At 49.7% G+C, this 21,041-nt stretch overlaps 1 protein-coding gene across 1 annotated transcript in view; it reads right to left on the bottom strand.

Annotated features, from left to right (window-relative positions):
- Positions 1-8,704, bottom strand: part of TNRC6B (trinucleotide repeat containing adaptor 6B) — a 218,141-nt gene extending 209,437 nt beyond the window's left edge. The window contains exons 1-2 of the mRNA XM_081083202.1: positions 8,328-8,704; positions 8,034-8,118 (exon numbers count right to left, since the gene is read on the bottom strand). Of these exons, the coding sequence (XP_080939328.1) occupies positions 8,034-8,118; positions 8,328-8,398 (156 nt within the window). The 5' untranslated portion in view covers positions 8,399-8,704. The remainder of the gene's footprint in view (positions 1-8,033; positions 8,119-8,327) is intronic.
- Between the last annotated feature and the right edge of the window lie 12,337 nt (positions 8,705-21,041).

Here is a 21,041-nt window from a genome sequence, read left to right as displayed (position 1 = left end):
TTGAGGCCCTACTATATATAACGGTGCTAGATTCTGGTGCTACAAACATGAACAAAACAGACAGGGCAGTTTTATTCTCGTAGCTATGGTCTAGCAGGGAAACAATATACAAATATTTCATTACAACTGCATTAAGTGCTCTGAGTGTTTAAAAGGAGCACTTCTCCTGGTCTGGGCTAGGGGTGACTAGGAAGTCACTAAAGAAGTAACATATAAACTGAGCTCTGATGGTTGAAGAAGCATCCACTAAGGTCAGGGTGGGAGGCTTACAGACCATAGGAATAGCAAGTGCCAGGAAGAGACCTTGAATGGGGAGGAATACGCATCTCAAGAACCAGGAGGGTCAGTGTGCAACAGTACAGGCAGCAAAGGGGAGAGCGGCATGAAAGGAGGCAGAGTCTTCACTGGCACCACGTGAACAAGACAGACCAGGTACTTATTCTAATGAAGTTTATGTTCCTGAGAGGGGATAGCAGGGTCCGGAGACTCATTAGGGAAGAAATACGATCAGACTTATACTTGTGGGTTTTTTTAGATTTTTTTTATTGATATTTTTTAGAGAGAGAAACATTGATGTGATAGCAAACCATCGATCAGCTGCCTCCTATACGCCCCCTCCCCCCCCCCCCCCCCCATAGAGCACATAATCCGGGCATGTGTCCTGAACAGGAATCGAACTGGCAACCTTTCAGTGCACATGACGATGCCAAACCAACTGAGCCACACCAGCCAGAGCTATATTTGTTTTTTAAGTAAATGTTTTATATTTGAAGTATAACATATATAGAACAGGTATGTAGCTTTAAAAGATTTTTCTTGCTGCAGTTTTAACAATTCAGAGGCAGAGAATTCCATACTTACAAAAGAAAAAAACTGAGGTTCTGCAAAGCCAAGTAATTTATTTGAGGTTATTTATTCAAACATTTGAGTGCCTACAATATGGCAGATACAGTATAGCATGCGTTTGGGGATGCAGAGATGAATGCGATAGTCTTGCTCTTAAGAAACTCACAATCTAGTAAAAAGAAACAGATCTTGAAACATGATACAGTATAGTCCATGCTGGAAATGAGGAAAGTATAAGGGAGTAGAGAGAAATTAAATCTCTCTAGGAAGAATTAATCATTTCACCATCTCTTGATAAAGAGGCATGTTTTCCATACTATTATAGTAGTTGAATTTGCAATCATTCCTGTGTTTGGAACATAGTAGTAGGCACTCAAGCAAATGTCTGTAATACAAACCAAGCAAGGACTTTTAACTCCTAGTTCAGTGCCTTCCCAGTAATCAACTGAGCCCCTACCTCTAATCAACTGAGCCCCTTGCATTAATTCCAAGGAGCTTTTCTTTTGAAGCTGCTTTCAGAGCCTGTTCACAAACCACAACAGAAAATAAGTCTCACTAAATTAAAGCCAAACCTCATTTTTGACCCAGCCTGAAAATCCATAACCAGATCTAAGCACAGTTATTTAAAAGCAAATCTTCATTCAGAAGAAATGTTCCTATGAAGACAGTATGCTATATACTTCTTCATAATTCATGATCTCTGTCCTCAAAGGACTTATATTTTGGCCCTGGCCAGGTAGCTCAGTTGATTAGAGCGCTGTCCAGATACACCAAGATTGTGGGTCCCATCCCTGGTCAGGGCACATAAAAGAATCAACCAATATATGCATAAATAAGTGGAACAACAAATCAATGTTTCTCTCTCTCTCTCTAAAATAAATTTTTAAAAAATAACTTATATTTTAGTTTCTAAATGCAAGGTAACATTTGTTCATTTATTTAAAACTAGAGACCTGGTGCACGAAATTTGTGCACAGGGGGGGGGGTTAGTGGGAGGGGGTCCCCTCAGCCCAGCCTGTGCCCTCTTTCAGTCTGGGACCCCTCGCTCCTTACCGCCCTCCTGCTGGCTGCTCCTTACTGCTCGGCTTGCTGCTCCGTGAGCCCAGCTTCTGGCTGAGTGGTGCTCCCCCTGCGGGAGCACACTGACCACCAGGGGGCAGTTCCTGAGTTGAGTGTCTGCCCCCTGGTGGTCAGTGCACATCATAGCGACCAGTTGTTCTGCTGTCTGGTCAATTTGCATATTAGGATATAGGATATAGGATATTTGCATATTAGGATATTGCATATAGGATATTTATAAATTGCCTACTACAGGCCAGGTCAGGGGCTGTCTTAGGAATGCAAACATGAGTAAAACAAAAGTCTGCCTTCAAGGAACTCAACTCACACTCTCTTGAAGGGAGCTAATAATACACACCCCAAATAATCTGAGCTGTAATTCAACAGGTACACACAGTGGGAACATACAGGCTGTGTACAGATACCATTGATTCTATTTCAAGAGGCACCTATTCCTATTGGTCAGTGCCCATGCTTTATCAGTTGTTAAATATTTTAATATTACCTCTGATTACAAAACTAATAAATATTATCAGTAATTGCTATATGAAAAGAATAGTGACACAAAAAATTAATGTTAAAAGGATTCAGAGGAAATGTTGAGAACTCTTGGAATCCCTGGGTTTCTCAGCAAGGAAGCTTAGCATATTTGGAAAAGAAGCTGGCTCAAGGTAAGGGAACAGAGTTATCAAAAGGCCAGTAGCTGGAAATACCCAGGTGCAGACCTTCTACTATACTGAGGATATGGTTTAGAGGTGTGCTGTCCAACATGGTAACCATTAGCCACATGGGGCTACTTCGAACCTGACATGTGGTTAGTCTGAATTGAGATGCTGAAAACTACACTCCAGATGTTAAAGACTTAACATGAAAAAAGGAATATAAAGCATCTCAATATTTTTTACTGATAACATGTTTACATAATAATATTTTGGATATATTGAAGTAAATAAAAGTAAATAAAAATCAATTTTACCATGTCTACTATTTTTAATGTGGCTGCGAGAAAAGTTAAAATGACCTACATGGCTCCTATTTGTGGCTTGCATTCTACACTATCTGGACAATGGAACACCACTGAAGGTTTCCAAACTTAAGTGCCTGTGGTAGGTTTGGCGACGGGGCAGGAAACATAAACAAAGATTAGTGTGGGGGCAATCTGTAGGGTCAAGACACTAGAGGCAGCTGTCAGTGTGAAAAAGTAGTAAATGTCAAAGGGTAAGCAGACTCAGCTGGAAAGTGTACATTGTCTTTAGAAGTCCAGACTGAGTAGAGAGAGGAGGAAGAAATCAAGAGCAGGGTGAGGTGAGGGAAGAAGAACAGCTGCAAACGCTGACCCGCGTCTGGATAACCAAGGTGCACTGCTCAGCAGACTTGGCAAGCTCAGCTAACAGTTTAGGTTAGATCTAGTCTGGCTCAGTGGTAAGGGCTTCCAGGCAGTGGCACAATTCAGAGGGAGAACAGGATCGAGGTCCTCTTCAGCAATTTCTGATCTATCTCTGCATGGCAAGACCTCCAACAGTGGGGTCAAGTCCCAGAGAAGGTAGGAGAACTTAAGGTTATCAGAAACTACAAGATAGCAATAAATTATAAAATCCAAAGCCCAGACACAACACAGCCAACAAACATTTACTGGGAGTTTGCTGTACACCTGATTCTTGGCTAGGCTCTAGAGACATGAAAAACAAAACAGACATGGTCCTGAAAATGTCTCATAAAATGTAGTGAGAGCTAAGAAAAAATAACAGGAATTCTGAGAGATCTGATTGAGGGTGGATGGAGGTAGTGGGACGAGGTCATAAAGAAAAGCCTCTCTGAGGAAGTGACAATTTAATCTGAACCCTAAAGTCAGCTGTGTGAAGACAAGGGGGAAGCAGAGGGTTAGGGTTAGGACAGGGTTAGGAAGCAGGGAGGGAAGAATAGCCCAAGCCAGGAGAATGGTAGGTTCAAAAACACTGAGGCTGAAAAAGGCTTGAGCAATTCAAGGAATTGAAAGACCGAGTAGAGTCTTCAGAAAGGTGGGTGGGTTACCCAGCCGGGGTGGCTCAGTGGTTGAGCGCTGACCTATGAACCAGGAGGTCAAAGTTGGATTTCCAGTCAGGGCACATGCCTGGGTTGTGGGCTCAATCCCCAGTGGGGGGTGTGCAGATCAATGATTCTCATCATTGATGTTTCTCCCTTTCTCCCCCTCTCCCTTCTTCTCTAAAATAAAAAGAGTAATAAAATATATGTATATATATTTTTTGTTTTATTTTAAAGAAGGGGGGGGGGGTCATAAAATAAAATCCCAAACAACCTGAGTGCAATGGGAAGCCATGCGGGGTTTTGACCAGAAAAGCAGTCCGATCCTGGTGGGGTTCTAAATGCTCCAACTTCCTACGCTCCACTCAGCCTAATGAACCAGAGTTGGCTTGGCAGCAAATGGGCAGAAGCCAGAATTTGTAACTGAGTAGCAGGATTCCAGGTCTGGGATAAGAGTTTATTATAAGGCCCTCTAAATGAGTTTCAAGTTTGGGAGAAGGATGGCACCACTGAAAATTACAGAAAAATCTGATGAAAGAGCTGGTTTGGAAGGCAAAGTTAAGGCCTAACTTTAACACAGTGAGTATAAAGGAGTAATGAAGAATTCTAGCAGGTAAACATGGATGTTTGGATTATGGAAGAGAGCCAGGCATAGATATGAAGATTAACATTTTTAAGGAATAGAAAAAAATAAAAATAAAACAAGGACAACAAAAGAAGCCCCAGCCTGAAACCTTAGTGTTTGTTTATCTCTGGAACTGAAGTCAGGAGAAAGTGTATCAAAAGGGATATAGCAGGGCCCTAGCTGGTTTTGCTCAGTGGATAGAGCATCGGCCTGTGGACTGGAGGGTTCCGGGTTCGATTCTGATCAAGGGCACATGCCTGGATTGCAGGCTTGATCCCCAATAGGGGCATGTAGGAGGCAGCCCATCAATGATTCTCTCTCATCACTGATGTTTCTATCTCTCTTTCCCTCTTCCGTCCTCTCTGAAATCAATAAAATATATATATATTTTAAAAAGGGATATAGCATGAAAGAGTTTGGGTGTGGGGTGCGATATAACTGCTCGGTATCCTAGTTGTGGTGGTCGTTACATAAATCTATACATTTGTTAACATTCATGGAACTGTATACACCCTAAAAGTCAATGCTACTATATGTTATTTTTTAAAATAAAATAAAAAATTTAAAGGGGATGGGGATAGTCAAAAGGACTGACTGCTGAAGGGAGATAGAAAAAGATGTTCTGGGAAATTTAACCATTAGGTAATTGACGACCTGGGAAAAGCCTCAGTGAGTGGTGAGGTTGGGAGCCAAGATGCAAAGGTTCAAAGAATGACTGAGTAGTAAAGGGAAGTGGTCATGATAGCCTCCTCTTTAGAACTCGAGGTGAAAGGAAAAACAGAATGGTACAGCAGTTCAGATAAGTACCCCTGGGAGATTTAGCAAACTGGCAGAGCCAAACGCCCAAGAGTTGTTCCATCTAAGTATTCTTCTGGAATTTGCATTTTGCACATGAGCTATTCACTTTATTACCCCATTAAGCTAAAACTGCTAAAATGAATCTGAAGTCATTACATTTTTAACTCTGCTCCTTAGTCAACTAACATTTACTGTGTCCCTATTATGTGCTAAGCACTGTGCTAAATACAAAAGTTCCTGGTCCTGGAAGAGGGCACAGGACTCATCATAACAGCAAGGGAGGGAAGCAGAGATCTGAGCAAAGGGCTCTGAAAGCCTTGACCTCTAATTAAATACATTTTATTTATCTTTATAAAAATTAAACAGGGAAGAGATTGAAAACAGCACAGATGTGCTTTGGTACAAATGTTGTTAACTTTTAAAGCTAAAGAATGAGTTTAACATTAAATTCTTAAATTAGGTAGGGGCAACCTAATTAATCATTAGTAGCATTTCCCTTTGCTATTCCCCTCCACTTTTCAGTGCCCTTTCCATATTTCTTCCTTTGGATAATTTAAGGAGCAAAATGGAACAAGCACAGGCTTTGAAATCAGGCAGACTTGAGACTAAATCTATGCCCCTGAACTTCCTAGCTATGTGGCTCTTGTAGGCTCCTTTTCTCATTCATAAAACAGTAATGATACCTACCCCACAGGCTTAAGATAAGGATTAGAAAAAATAGTCCTAGCCAGTTTGGCTCAGTGGGCAGAGTGCCAACCTGTGGACTGAAGGGTCCCGGGTTCGATTCCAGGCAAGGGCATGTACCTCAGTTGCAGGCCCCCTAGTCCGGGGCATGTACCTGAGGCAACCAATTGACGTGTCTCTCTCATCACACTGATGTTTCTCTTTCTGTGTCTCTTTCCCTCCCTTCCTCTCACTCTAAAAATCAATGAAAAAATATTCTGGGGTGAGGATTAGCAAAAACAAACAAATAAACAAACATATACAGAGGTGGCATATGGGAAGCACGCAATAAATGTGTTCCTACCATTTGAACAAATGCTACTGTTCTGATTTTAAACATTTCTAAGTGCTTCCTTTTGAATGAGGGCAACAATTCTTTTGTTTCAAGGGTATGACATTTATCTGCTACCTTCGAAAAGCAGCTTGGAAATTTCTTCTCCTTAAGTCCTATCACACAGACTATTCTCTCAAATAATGTTTGGGACAAGCACTTAAAAACGGTCAAGAACTAAGAAAATATAAAGGTGTCCCGAGTGGGACCAGCCAGTCTGATCTGCATTCTGGATACCTGCCTTCGTGTAGGGGACCTGCTGCATTCCTATCCCCCCCACCACCTACCTACAGCAACACTACACTGCAAGACAATGTGCTCCAAGTTCTGCTTTTTAAGAGGCATTTACATAACACTACCAGAGGAATAAATACCGCTCCACAACCCAAAGCACCAATGCTTCTCCACGTCAAAGGAAACTCCCAGCCTAATGAAATTATCCACGAAGATGAGGGGAACAGCCTCTTTGGTTAAAACTTCCACAAAATGGTAAGGTGGACACCTTATTTCTAGATGCTTAGCTGCTTGGTGGGCGCCACTAGCGACGGTTTGTTTCAATGGAGAAACATCTCTTGACAAATCTCGTTGAATAATTTTGCTTACATTGTTATACAAATGACCAACTTGAAATCTGCCTCCTCCTCGCTCCCTCTCTAGCACAGATGCTAAAAAGCAACACAACAGCCAAAACATGAGAAAGCGAGGAGTCTGAAAAAACCCAGACTGACACCCTGCGCCCAAGGAACCGAGGATGGGCTGGTCCTTGCGCTCACAAGAGGCTCCCGTCACTGGGTGTCCACAGCCGCTATGGTGTATTCAGCCCACTGTGGGCTGCTAACCCCACTGTGGGCCATTAACCCCAATAGTTTGGAACGAAAGGGGGGGCAGGACCACTGAAGGCAGAGAACATTCCTCGGGCTGTTTCATCTAATGTTATTCCCCTCGTTTCCTCTTGGAAAGTCTGAGTCGCCTGTCGAAGATGGCCACACACGCAGGGCTCTGGGACGAGGGGTGAAAGGGTGGGGCCCCCCGGCCCGGGTTACCCGGGGGAACCACCGTCACTCCGTCACGCAGGTCCTGCACCCCGGCAGGGACCCGGAGGCTCCGAGGCCTGACGCCTCTCCGACACGCGTCTCCGCGGGCCTCGGCTTTCCTTCGCGACCGGGACCCCTCCCTGCCCAAGGGCCCCCCGGCCACGGGAAGCGAACCCGACTTGGCCAGCCCGCCCGGAAGCCCTCCCCAGCTCACACCTGCCAGCGCGTGACGCCCCCAGCCGCGCGCCCGTCCGACCCGGCCCCGCCATCCCCGACGCCCCTTCCCTGCGCGCGGGACGTCACCCGCGTCCCTCCCCGCCCCCGGGTCAAAACCACCAGACGGCCGCCCCCTCGGAGCACGCGCTCCGCACCGCCGCCCCCGCCCCCGCCGGGCCCCGCGCGCGCTCACGCCCCTCCCGGCCCTCGCCCCGCCGCGCTCGCTCACTCGCGAGGACTCGCACGCCCTGCGCCTCAGCTTGACAGGCCTGCCCGCACCGCGCGCTCCCGCGAGCGTCCTCGCCACCCGGCCGCCCGGTCCTGACTCGCGGTGTGCGGGGGAGGGGAAGAGCAGCCGTGGCCGTCGGTCCTCACTCACCGCCGAGCCGTGCCGGTTCCGAGTGCGCGGCGTTCCGCTGTGAGGCGATGCGATGCGATGCGCGCGGTCCCCGCTCCTCCGCTGGCTGTGGAAGCGACGTAGTAGGGGGACCGAGGAGAACGGGGGTCAGTCCCTCCCGCTTCACCTCCCAGACACACGGGGACCCCAGAAACTAAAACAAAATAAACAAACTTTCCCCTCCGCCTCCCTCCCCCAAAACCACAACACAAACACTCTGGGGCCTGCCCACAGCCGCACTCCATTGGCTGCAGGGAGGATGCCTCCGGCTCTTACTGGCTGGCTTTTGTGTTTGTCAAGCTAATGCTCCGCCCCTCCAATTCCTCGCCGCTGCCGTCGCCCCTCATTGGTCAAATGCTTCCCGTTTGACGAGCTAGGATTGGCTGAACTGCCTGCGCCAATCATTGGGGGACACACCCCCTTAGCATCCCAGAGGCCGCTTCCTCGGTCGCCGACCCAGAGAGGCGAAGGGGAAATTAGAGCATGATGGCGGCCGAGTCCACTTGGCGCAACCATCGTCTTTTTTCTTTTTTCTTTTTTTAGCTCATTAGTGCCTAGCCCCGGCACAGTATCCCCCGAGCTCCTCTCTCCATCCAGTACTGCCTATAACGGAATGTATACGTGCCGGCTCCTTAATTTATCTTCGCCGAAGTGCTGAGTGTGGGCTGGTTGCGCGTCATTGGACTGTCAGAATGTCACTCGCTAGTCCCATCTTCACACTATTGGTGGAAAAGCAAGAAAGCCCGTCCACCAACAAGGGCCAATGCCATTGGTTTGACTCCACCGAGTTCTTTTCTGGGACCTTATTGGGCAAAGAAGCGCGTCCGTCAGATCTGACATTCACTGTGCTAGTCAAATTGTTCAAGGGGGAGTTTGGAGGACTCCGTTGATGGTAATAATGACTATCACCTATTGGGTGCCCACTGTGTGCCAAATACTATGCGGAATCCTTTACAGGAATTATCTGGTTAAACCTGTGAGTTTCACAGATTCTCTAAATTTTACGGATAGGAGACAAGGGTGCCAGAGAGGTTGGGAAACTTGCCCAAGGTCACCCAGATAGAAAGTAGTTGGTGGGCCTGGCATGCGGTCCTAGATCTGTCAGGCTCCAGAGCCCTCTCCTTTCATTGTACTTTAGTGCCTCTCTCTTTGCCAAAATTGTACCTGTCAGCCAACCCAACATCTTAAAAACATTTTTTTCCGGAATTCAAGTTCTTTCATCGGTTTCTAGAAGTGACATTGTTGGGAATCAAAAACCTATGGGGAGGTTGTCATTGCTGCCACCACAGCCTCCCTCCCAGGACTCATTCCTCCCACCCTAACATAAACAATCTGGCGCTTCCTGACCAAAAGCCCGTCTATCTCCACGATCATCTTCTCTTGGATATTTCTACCATCCTTGTGTGCCAAAGCCTACCTCCTCGACCCCCATCCTATCTTTGGAGAGAGTCCTCAAGAGCTAGAAGCAAGGAGGAAGAATAAATTGCTTAGAAATAAATAATTGATTGCATGCAAAGGGAACAGCCCTTCGGCTCCTGGGAAGCTTCCAGAGTTACCCCTGATGCTGTACAAGACGTGTGCTCCTGGCTCGTGGCCAGTGGATTCTTTTTTCGTGGCAGCTTACAGCGAAGTGAATCCAACATTCCAGCCAGGGGAGGGAAGGGTGCTTAGGACCCACTGCCAGAGAGCCAGCCCCAGGCTCTGGGGCTGAAATGACCTGCAGGAGCACAGTGCTGGACTGGAGCCTGCATTCCGTCTCGAGTAATTAACATTTTACCATCCCAAATCCCCATCCTCTGTAGCGTCAGTGGGATCAGCGCCCTGGTTTCACTTCCTGACCCAGGCTGTTGTGTAACCTCATTGGCACTGCTTTAATAATAAAACAACCACTGTAACAGTAATAATGCTCAGCACTTAAAGCCTTTCAGCAGAAGACAAGGCATTTCACAAACATCAATTAAGACTGAATGGCAGGTATTCCTAGGGCAACCGACAGCAGGCAATCATGAGTCAAATTCTAATCAAGGTCCTAAAACCCTGAGTCCTTATAACCACATGCACATACCCCATACGAGCATTCCAACTTGGGCTTCTGAGCTGGAAACAGAATGAGAAATGTTCAGGGCCCAACCTTCCTTGTTTTTACAGTTGTTTGTTTGTACTACCATTTTAACCCTTAAACTAGTACTTGGTTTTATAGTCGGACACATCCATCTCCCCCAACTAGTTGTAAGTTCCTTGAAAACGAATGGTTTCTTTTTTGTCTTCGCATCCCTTAAATTCCTCTGATTATTAAAGTTCCCCAGTTAATAATTATTCAGTAACCGAAATATTGCTGGAGGCAAGAATGACAGAACTGAAGCTGCCCTACTTCAGGCACATCATGAGAAGGCAGGGTTCTTTGGAAAGGATAGTAACGCTGGGAAAAATAGAAGCAGGAAAAGAGGAAGACCAGGTCTGAGATGGATTGACTTCATAAAAGAAGCCATAGGCATGAGTCTACAATGGCTGAGCAGGGCTGTTGAGGACAGAACCTTGTGGGCATCCATCACTCATTAAGAGGGTTGCCAGAAGTTGGAGCCAACTCAACAACAGGTAAGGTACATAACACACACACACATGTTTATTGAGCCTGTGGCCCTTTTCCTAAGGTACAAAGGCTAAGCAGATAAAGAAACCACCTCTGCCTTCAGGGATCTCAGTCTAGCGGAGGTGACCAACACGTAAACAGATAATCACAGTGCAGGTGGTTTGAAGCACATGGGAGGGACACAGAATTCAATCTTGGGTGGACAGGGATGGCTTCCTAGAAGAAGGGATATTTACAAGGAGAACTAAAGGATGCATTGTGGTTAGCTAGGCAAGAGACGAAATATGTGGTGACCTGCCACATTTGCTCTCTGGGGACAGGGAGCAGGATAGGAATAGCCAGGAGCGACCAAAGCTGTTTCCTATCATCTTTGTCTTTGAGGGCCTTCAGCTATCTGTTCACTCCACCTCATTGCCTTTCCCTCCCCAGGAGAAAGCAGGAAGGTGGAAACCCTGTCATGTTTGCCCATTTGAGAATAAGAAAATAATTTTCAGGTTAAGATTGCTGGGTGTGTTGTTTTTTTTTTTTCCTGATCATAAAAGTAACATTGAGTAAAGATTTCAGACAATACAGAAAGTTTTACGGTAGAAAAATAAAAGCTCCCCCAAATCCCACTACTAAAACCAAACACCGTTAAGGAGAATATGCTCCCAGACTCTTTTATGAATAGACCCACACATACATTTCTTCCAACATTGGGATGTGGTTTTAGGGTCTTGTCTGCACTCTGAGAACTCTCATTGCTCAGAGCTGCAGTTTTGGAAGGAACCTCTCCTCACTTTTTATACTTATGGGAGGGAAGCCAATAAATCAACCAAATATTTATTGCAGAGGATGATGGGTTTCAAATTCTGTCGTAGCAAATGATAAAGTACCACCTGTTACAGGACTTTGGGGCTTGCTTGGCCTAGTGCGGAAACAATGAATGGCAGGAGGAAGGGGGAGGGGAGGGGCTGCTGTGCTTACTGCTCTAGCTCAGGGGTGGGCAAACTTTTTGACTCGAGGGCCACAATGGGCTCTTAAACTGGACCGGAGGGCCGGAACAAAAGCATGGATGGAGTGTTTGTGTGAACTAATATAAATTCAAAGTAAACATCATTACATAAAAGGGTACGGTCTTTTTTTTCAATAGTTTTATTCATTTCAAACGGGCGGGATCCGGCCCGCGGGCCGTAGTTTGCCCACGGCTGCTCTAGGGCTTACTGGCATGCTTTGGTGGCTGTAGAGCAAGCATGTCAAACTCGAGGCCTGCAGGACGCATGCCTCATTTATTTGGCCTGTGGTAGCCTTTGAGTTTGACATGCTTGCTGTAGAGTCAATCCATGCCTAGAAAAAGGCAGCCCAGGTCAGAGAATGACATGCTAGGGTGTTCTTCTCTGCTCTCTTTTTTTCATTTCTTCTCTGCAAGTTACTTGGGGGTGGGGGGTGGGGGGAGGATTTTTGTTTGTTTCTTTCAACCCACCCGGCTTTGGGAGGTAAAAGACTCAGTTAGCCCCTCACACCTGTATGCAGGCCAGGTACAGTATGTTCTTGGAGTGCTATACTACTCTTAGAGCTCTATATGTGTTGTTCTATGCAGCTGGCTTTTGGCTGGAGGGAAAGGCAGATTTAATGAGTGATAGCTGCCTTGGCTGGCTACCAAAAGTGCTCTGAGCCATTCCAAGCAATAGGCCTTCCCTTTTTCCCTTGAGAGAGTGTTCTGTGATCCCTGAGCACATTGCATTGGCCTGGATAAAATCCAGTGCAACAGGAACTTCTGCGAATGATTCTGCATTGACCCACAAGCGTGGGGTGGCCCTAGCCAGCTGGATGTGCGCCAGCTCTGGTTTCTGTGGTTCAGGAAAACTCCCGCTACCCTTCGCACTGGCCTCTCATTGCTATGAGACACTTGGAAGTGTTTGTAAGCATTCTTCAATTCTCCAAACTGATAAACATGGGAAGATCCCTGCAAAGCAACCTAATCCAAAAAGACAAGAGGAACCGGGGACAGCTGATACTGCTCACTGGGGCCGTGGGTGTGGCCACAGCCAAGGCCAGGAGCAGTGGGGGAGGGGAGCTTTCTTCTGGGCGCTGATTATAGCGGACATGCTCATAAGCATTCATTACATGTCTGGTAGCATTTATTGTGCAACAAAGCCCTTGTGTCCGACGCGGAGCCACTTCTAAGTCACCTCTCATTTCTTAAGACCACACTTCCTGAAAAGCTCCGGGTTGAAGCAGCAAATGCTGAACCGTTGCCGTGTGCTGGCCAATCCTAGACCCACAGGAGGCTCACGGGAGAACCAGGAGTGGTGGCTGTGAATACGAGCCACCCTTTCGTGAACACTGGCTGTGCATCAGACGCCGTGGGAAACTGAGGCACTGGAGGGCTAACTTGCCCCAGTATTACCCCTTGCAGTTACCCAGATAGCCTGGCTCTAAGAGCCAGCTCTTCTCCTTGCTGCTCTGGTGCCCTGGGATGTCTGCCTGAAGAAAGCCGCAGGGCTGCTGGGGAGACAACCATTCTCCCAGTGGACATAGCCTTTATGAGCCCAACCCCTGCTCCTTGCCCGACAGGCTCAGGGAAAGACGTGCACCTCTTCTTGGCTGAATTACTTCATCTGATGGTCCTTCCTCCACTTCCCAATTGAGATCTGGCTCTCCTGCCACTCCCATCAAAATAACGGTCTTCCTACCTACCTTTCTTCCTTCCTTCTTTCCTTCCTTTCTCCCTCTATTTCCTTTTCTTTGCTTTAAAATAGTGACCTGTGGCCATCTCCACCATTGATGCTCTCTCATCCTTTAAACCTGGCTTCTAGCCCTAACTCTCCACTAAAATCCATTTCTCTAAGCACATCTATGACCTCTTGGTGGCCAAGATCCAAGAAACTTTCTCGGCTCTTGTTTCCATGGCTTCATCACTGTTTTACTCTGAGAATCTTCTCTTGACTTCCCAAAATAGCCAGCTTCCCTCCTACCTCTACAACTGCTCATGCCCTTTTTCGTACCACCCCTTTCTCTTAGCTCCTTCAAAGGAGTCTGTTGGTTCTTCTCTCCTTATGTCACCTTCTGCAGGCGGGGAGGGGGGGGGGAGGGATGGAGAGGGGAGGGTAGAGAGCCGCTGGGTCATTGTCCTGCCTTCACCTCTAAGATTGTGATTGTCGTCTCTCCATCTTCAGCCTTCCTTCGGCAGCCTGCTTGCCAGGTGACCTTGTGTAAGTCGCATAAACTGCCTGAGCTTCCGTTTCCTCATTTCTAAAATGGACATATTTATTATTGTAGACTCTAAGATAATGATAACACTTAAAATGTGTAAGCACAGACTATGCTGGGCAGGACCAGCTACATAATTTGTGGCCATGCAAAGTGAAAGCATGGGGTTCCTTCTTCCAACATTTTTAAGAATTTCAAGACAGCAATAGCAGAGCATTAAACCAGATGTGGGCCCCTTTGCCTTCTGAGCATGGGCCTCTGACACTGCGAAGGTGCATGCCCATGAAGCCAGGCACAGTTCTAAGAACTATATATGTACTAGAGGCCCGGTACATGGATTCATGCACTAGTGGGGTCCCTCAGCCTGGCCTGTGCCCTCTAGCAATCCAGGACCCCTCCCGCTCATCCCAGCCTTGCTGAGCCTGCTGCTGCAGCTGCTGCCACCTGCTGCCACTGGGTAGTGCTGCTGTAGCAGGAGGGGCTCCCACTGCCACAGCCGCGCCCTCCAGCCATGAGCCGGCTTCTGGCTGAGTGGCGCTCCCGCTGTGGGAGTGCACTGACCACCAGGGGCCAGCTCCTGCATTGAGCGTCTGCCCTCTGGTGGTCAGTGCGCATCATAGTGACTGGTCGTTCTGGTCTTCCGGTCTTTCTGTTTGACTGGTCCTAACGGTCGCTTAGGCTTTTCTACATATAGATCACCTTATTCAATCCTTACAACAATCTTTTTTTTTTTTTTTTAAACTTCAGGAGGTTTTTTTGTTTGTTTGTTATTGATTTTTTTACAGAGAGGAAGGGAAAGGGATAGAGAGCCAGAAACATCAATGAGAGAGAAGCATCAACCAGCCGCCTCCGGCACACTCCCCACTGGGGATGTGCCCGCAACCAAGGTACATGCCCCTGACCAGAACCGAACCCGGGACCCCTCAGTCCCCAGGCCGACGCTCTATCCAGTGAGCCAAACCGGCCAGGGCCCTTATAACAATCTTATGAGGCAGATACAGATGAGGAAACCAAAGCAGAGGAAGGGTTAAGTAACTGTCCAAGGTCACAGTTTTTAATTGGTGGAGTGGAGGAAAATACCACCTGTCCGGTGGGCATTGTTGTGAGATCCACACAGAGAAGGGCAGGTGCCTCCCAGGGAACCCTCAGGAGGACCCTCTGGTGGCCCTTCTGCTGGGCCACGTCCGCTCGGTTCTCCATGAGTTCGCATGTGCAATTTCTGCTGCCCAGGATGCCCCTTCCTCCTTCCCTGTGTCTGAGTCTACACTTTCTTCAGAGCTCAGTTCTAGCCCCTCCTCCTCTCAGGGGCTCCTGGAGCAGAGAAGTCTGGCTGACATCTCTCTTCCCCCGAGGTCCTCTCAGTATCCGCGTGGAGTCAGATCCACCCCCAGCCTGGCCATGGGGATTATGCATAACCTTCAGAGTTTACCTTCAAGACTCACTGATAACCAGTCCTGCAAGGCTGGTGCGAACATGTTTAAAACCCTTTCTCCACAACATTACAAAAGCTGGTGATAGCCTATCTCACCCACCAGGTCAGGAGGCCTTGAGGGAAGATAGTGTATCTGAATCTTCACTCTCTTTAATGTTTATAATTCTCTTAAAAATTCTTTCTGGGCTCTGGGCCTTTCCCTGGAAAGTCTTGCCTCATCCTCCCTTCCCCCATTCATTCCTCAGGTATCAGCTCAGAGATCACCTCCTCCTCCAGGTGGAGTTTAGTGCCTTTCCTGGGCTTCCACACTCCCTCTACTCCCCCATCGGAACACTGCCTCCCTGGGGCCATATTCTTAACCAGGTTATGAATGTCCTGAGGGTAGAGATGGGGTCTGTTTTATTACAGTGCCTGGGACACAGTAAGTTCTCAATGTTTGTTTAAACCAACCAATGAATGAATAAAAGTAAATGTTAAATGTTGGTTAAAACTCCGGGCTTTTTATGGCCCTCAGCACAGGGCTGGGCACCTAATGGATACTTACGTAAACTTACGGAACGCGTGAAAACCAAGGATAACTCCAGAATTTCTAAGAAGAGGCAGCAATCTGGTTGCGGGAGGAAGGATGGGGGATCCCTCTGGACAGAACAATGAGAGAGCAAGGATCCCCAGTTGTGACAGTCGGGAGTTAGGGCTGGGAGTGTGGAGGAAAGGTGTCCTGGGCTAGGGGTCGGCAAACCGGGGCTTGACGGGCCAAATCCAGCCACTGTCTGTTTTGGCATGGCCTGTGAGCTAAGAATATTTTTATGTTTTTAATGGTTGAAAAAAATGAAAGGAATACTATTCTGTGACATGTGCAAATTATAATGAAATTCATATTTCAGCGTCTGCGGTGTCACTGGAACGCGGCCGCACTCGCTCGTTTAGTATAGACTGTGGTTGTTTAGTGCTACAGCAGCAGTAGTCGTGACATACCTTGCGTGTCTGCAAAGCCTGGAATAGTTATCATCTGGCCCTTTAAGGAAAAGTTTGCCCACCCCTGGCTTCTGCCATCTGACGTCTCTTACCAGGAGGAGGGAGGCGCTATGCTGCCAGCTGGCCACAAGGTGTCAGCATTTCACCACAGTGGCTTCGGCCCCATAGGCTCCTCTAAGAAACCGCAGCCCAGAGCTGGCCCTTGAGCTCCGCCCAGTCTGGCTGGAGCCTGCAGGGAGGGCACAGGGCTGGTTTGGGAGGTGCAGGTGACAGGCTTTTCCGGATGCGCGGTTTCTTTGGTTTTGGTTTAATTTGTACTTTATATATGAAGGATTCTCCAAACAGACTAAAGTTGTTAATTTCACCCAAGCTATAAATCAGGGGTCCTCAAACTACGGCAAATACAAATATTGTATTTGTTCCTGTTTTGTTTTTTTTACTTCAAAATAAGATATGTGCAGTGTGCATAGGAATTTGTTCATAGTTTTTTTTTTTAAACTATAGTCTGGCCCTCCAATGGTCTGAGGGACAGTGAACTGGCCCCGTTTAAAAAGTTTGAGGACCGCCGAAACCGGTTTGGCTCAGTGGATAGAGCGTTGGCCTGAGGACTGAAGGGTCCCAGGTTCAATCCCGGTCAAGGGCATGTACCTTGGTTGCGGGCACATCCCCAGTGGGGGTGTGAAGGAGGCAGCTGATCGATGTTTCTCTCTCATCGATGTTTCTAACTCTCTATCCCTCTTCCTTCCTCTCTGTAAAAAAATCAATAAAATATATTAAAAAAAAAAAGTTTGAGGACCCCTGCTATAAATCAAGAACAGTTGTGGGACTTTTGCACAACCAGGTAAGACTGTGACCCTCTTCCACGCCTGCAACCAACACACGCACGGAGCCGAAGGTGGGGGTGGGTGTGCACGAGGCTCAACCTGGCATCTCTGGCAGGTTTTCTCCATCACCTTTCAAAACCTGGGCCTGGGAACTTCCTCCGGGTGGACAGGGATGCGGCCCCGTGTGCCAACGACTCAACATGAGAGTGGCAGGTATCCAGGGAGGGAGCAGGGGAGAGAAGCCAGGGGAGAATGTCCCAACAGTGAAATGATCAAGGCCCCGATACAACACATTCCCCCAAAGCACCGCGGGTTACCGAGCCCCTCCCACACGCCAGCCCCTGTGCTGAGGGCGTTACTCCCCAGAGCCTGCCCGTTCTAAAGCCCATCCTCTCGCCATCACGTGCCTCCGCTACGATCACAGCAAGCAGCCTATCCATCCCCCTTAACTCGGCCAGTGGCACAATGGCCTTCCTTGCTCACCGTGCCTCCCCAGGCCCACTGCCCCATAAACAGCCATTGAATGAACAGATGACTAATACTGCAGTCAAGTGCCTTTCCTTGTCCAATCACCCCACTTCCAGGGAGTCCAAGCGGCACACAGGAGGAGAATCCCAAGGCCCGGGTCTTGCTCTGAGCACAGGATGGCTCTTTCCCTGGGTGGGGCCCCAAGGACCGTGGCCTCTTCGGACATACTGCCTGCTCTTGTCTTTCCCACACACTTGCTGGCTTCCGTGGCAGGTCCTCGCTGGTCTCCTTGGACGTGGACATCTGTTCCTGCAGGTGCTTTTGAGAGGCTGCGGACAATGCCTAACTTTAGCCACTTTTCTGATGAGAACTTGTCTCCAGCAGGCTGTCACTCGGAGAGGCCACATGCCAGGGCTCTAAGAGGGCCTGGACAACCAGATTCTAGCCCTTCCCGTAACCCGCAGGGTGACTTTGGACCAATTCCCTCCCTTCCAGGCCCGTCCCTTTCTCCCCTGCTTTGGTGTTGGTCATTTGAAAGGAAATGTGCAGATAGGGTCAGCCCTGGGCAGCCCCAGACCTGGGCCCACCCGGTGTGGAGAGGTGGGGAGATGGAGACTGTCCACCAAGGACACAGACTGAAAGGAGAACCTTCCTGGAGGAATCGGTTGGAGGAGGAGGGACTCCTGATAAACCCAGTCCAGAAGCCATTAAACAGCAGCGAGTAGAATCCTGTTTACCTCCCACGGAGTCCCAGCCCGTCGGGAACTGACGGAAAGGTCCTGATCAGTTCTGGAGGCCCCACCACCCCCGCGTCAGTCAGCCTGGCATATTCGATCAGGTGACTGCCACATTTTCAATCATTTACCAAATATGTGTTAAGCAGATACAGCTCTTCAGGCTCCGGAGCCCCTAGGATGGAATGGGTACCTACTGTGCCAGGTGGCAGCACGCGCTGCCGGAGCGGGTACCCGGGAGCAGGGCCTTCCTCAGGTCACAGCTGGGAAGGCGAAAGTCCGCGGGGGAGGGGAGGGTGTTCTGGTCATTCTAACTTCCCTAGGCCTCCTGGCTGCCCTAGCGATCACGCAGCCTAGGAACGCTCTGGCATCTGTGCCTGCCGCCTCCTGACCCTCTCTGGGCCCTCCCAACCTCGGTCTGGTTCCGCCCGGAGGGCCTGCTCTGCACCGAGGCTCCTGCCACGGAAACAGCCGTGCAGAGGGTCACAGTGACAGCCGCGCGGGCCTCCAGGCGAGGTGATTGACTGGTGCACAGCGGACAAGCTATGTCCACGGCACACGGCGGGGCGAATTAGCTGCGGAGAGGCCTCTGTGGATGTTTGCTGAGTGCGGTCCTGACATGCCCCCCCCCCCCCCCCCCCCCCGCCCAGGCCTGCCCTGAGTGGCGTGGCAGGTTATCCGCTCTCAGCCCCCCTGGCTGCCTTCAGAGGTGGGGATGCTGCTGGGCCCACACAGGTATGTCCGATGATGCTCTCCACGCAGGACGTAACTGAGACTGAAGGAAGGGGAACAGATTGGGAGGAGACGCGATGGCGCGCGGAGTGGAGTAAGGCAGATGTGCGCGTAAACACACCTGCTCCAGGGAGACCAGGCGGGGTAGAGCTAACAAGGTAACTAGAACAATGATGGAAGATGCTATTATGTCAGTCACAGAAAGCACAGTCGTTGACAAGTCAGCCAACCACTCTGGGCCAAAGCACAGTTTTAGGGGGGACGCACATGCAAACACTCCGGGGACTTCAGGGCTGCAAGGCAGAGCTGGCCTGCTCCGCTGGGGCAATTGGAGCCCTTCTATCCCTACCCCACCCCCACCCCCGGGGACATTTGGCAACATCTGGAGACATTTTTGGTTGTCTTATCTCGAGGGGTGCTACTGGCATGTGGAGGCCAGAGGTGCTGCTAACATCCTTAATGTGTAGGACTGCCCTTCCCCCAACAGAATTTTGTGGCTCCAAAGTGTCACTGGTGTTGCAGGTGAGAAACCTGGAGCTAGAGAGGCAAGCTCATGTGATGTGGGATTTGGGCAGAGCCGTGCAACTCATCTGAAAGGCGGGGACCATAAGACCTGTGCTGCTCATCACACAACTTTGTGAGGCTCGCTCTCTGAATATACACATTTTTAAATTTTATTTTCAGAGCTCTTTCCTGAGCTTTTCTTAGATTGAGACCTGCCAGGGACCGAAGCACCTCGCACAGTGACTGGCCCATAGTAGGTGCTCCATAATTAAAAAGAAAAAGGCGGCAGAGTCAAAGCCCACTCCCTCTCTGGCTTGTTTCCTCTACAACCCTGGGCTGCCTTTCTCGGCAGAGACATCCTACTGGGCTCTCTACAGACAGAGGGCCGTGGTGCGAGCAGAGCTGTTTGAAAGCACCCTTGAGGGATCAGGCACAGGACTAACCATCCCTAACGACAGACATCGGGCAAGAGACTGGGAGGCCTTGCTAAGCCTCAAGGGGACGCCTGCCAGCGCCCATGCAGGAGTTCGTGCTTCCAGCCCCAGTGGGGCAGGATCCGGGGTGGCAGCAGCCCCCGGGCCTCAGCCCTCAGGCCCCTGTGCTCCTAGGAGGCCGTCCTTCCCCAGCAGCCACACCAGTGGTGGACACTCAGCCTGCAGCTCAGAAAGTGGGCAGCTCGCTGGTGGTGGAGGATGAGGCAGGGAGGCCAGGCCCCCCACGGAGCAGAGGCTCTCATCCCTCTCATCCCTGTTTCTCCCCGCCCTTCTGACACCACCAGCCTTGTGCAAGCCACTGCGGGGGAACCAAGGGCATGAGCCACCCTTGAACTTGCCATCCAGCTGGGAAGGCCAGCTGTACCCTTGAGACTTGATGAGAGAATACGTCACGGAGTGTGTGCCAGTGCTGGGACAGAGAGAGGGCAGAGGTCCTGAGAACCGAGGGGCCGAGAGACAGGATGGAGAGGGCTGAGCACCTCAGGAGCCGCCTGCGAGGGCGTCAGGATTCCCAGCAATCTTGGCACCTCTGTCTCTGCGCAAGCATCTCAGGGCTGGAGGGGGTCAGAGGCCACTTGTCCAAACCTCTGCTGGGGATGAGGAGACGGCCGCAGGGGAGGTGCCTGCACTCTTTCCCCTCCCACGGCGTTTATCGCCCACCCCGTTCCTAGGAGGCTGGATAACCCCGCCTTGGCGCACAGGGAAACTGGGGCAGGCAGCAGGCCTGGCTCAAGGCTGTACTAACTTGGGACTTCCCATCTGGACCCTCCTACGCTCCGGACAGGGCGGGCGCTGGGCCTGCTCTGGGGCAGGGGCTGCTTGTCTTGCAGAAGAGGCCCTGGTCGCTCCCCGGCCTCCTCCCTTGTCCCCGGAGTTGTCCACCCTCCTCATCCACAGTGTCCTCTTTCCCTCATTGGTCCTCACCCGCCTGTGTCCCACGCCGCCGGGGGGGGGGGGGGGGGGGGACGGCCACCGCCCCGTTTCCCTCGCGCCCTCCCTGCCTGCCCTCCCAGAACAAGCACGTGCCACACTGCCAGGCGTTGGT

This window comes from Myotis nattereri (assembly GCF_964212035.1).
Source record: "Myotis nattereri genome assembly, chromosome: 2".
In the NCBI taxonomy this organism is placed as follows: Eukaryota; Metazoa; Chordata; class Mammalia; order Chiroptera; family Vespertilionidae; genus Myotis; species Myotis nattereri.
Note: the sequence above shows the minus strand (reverse complement) of the source record. Positions and strands in the feature narration are given on the sequence as shown.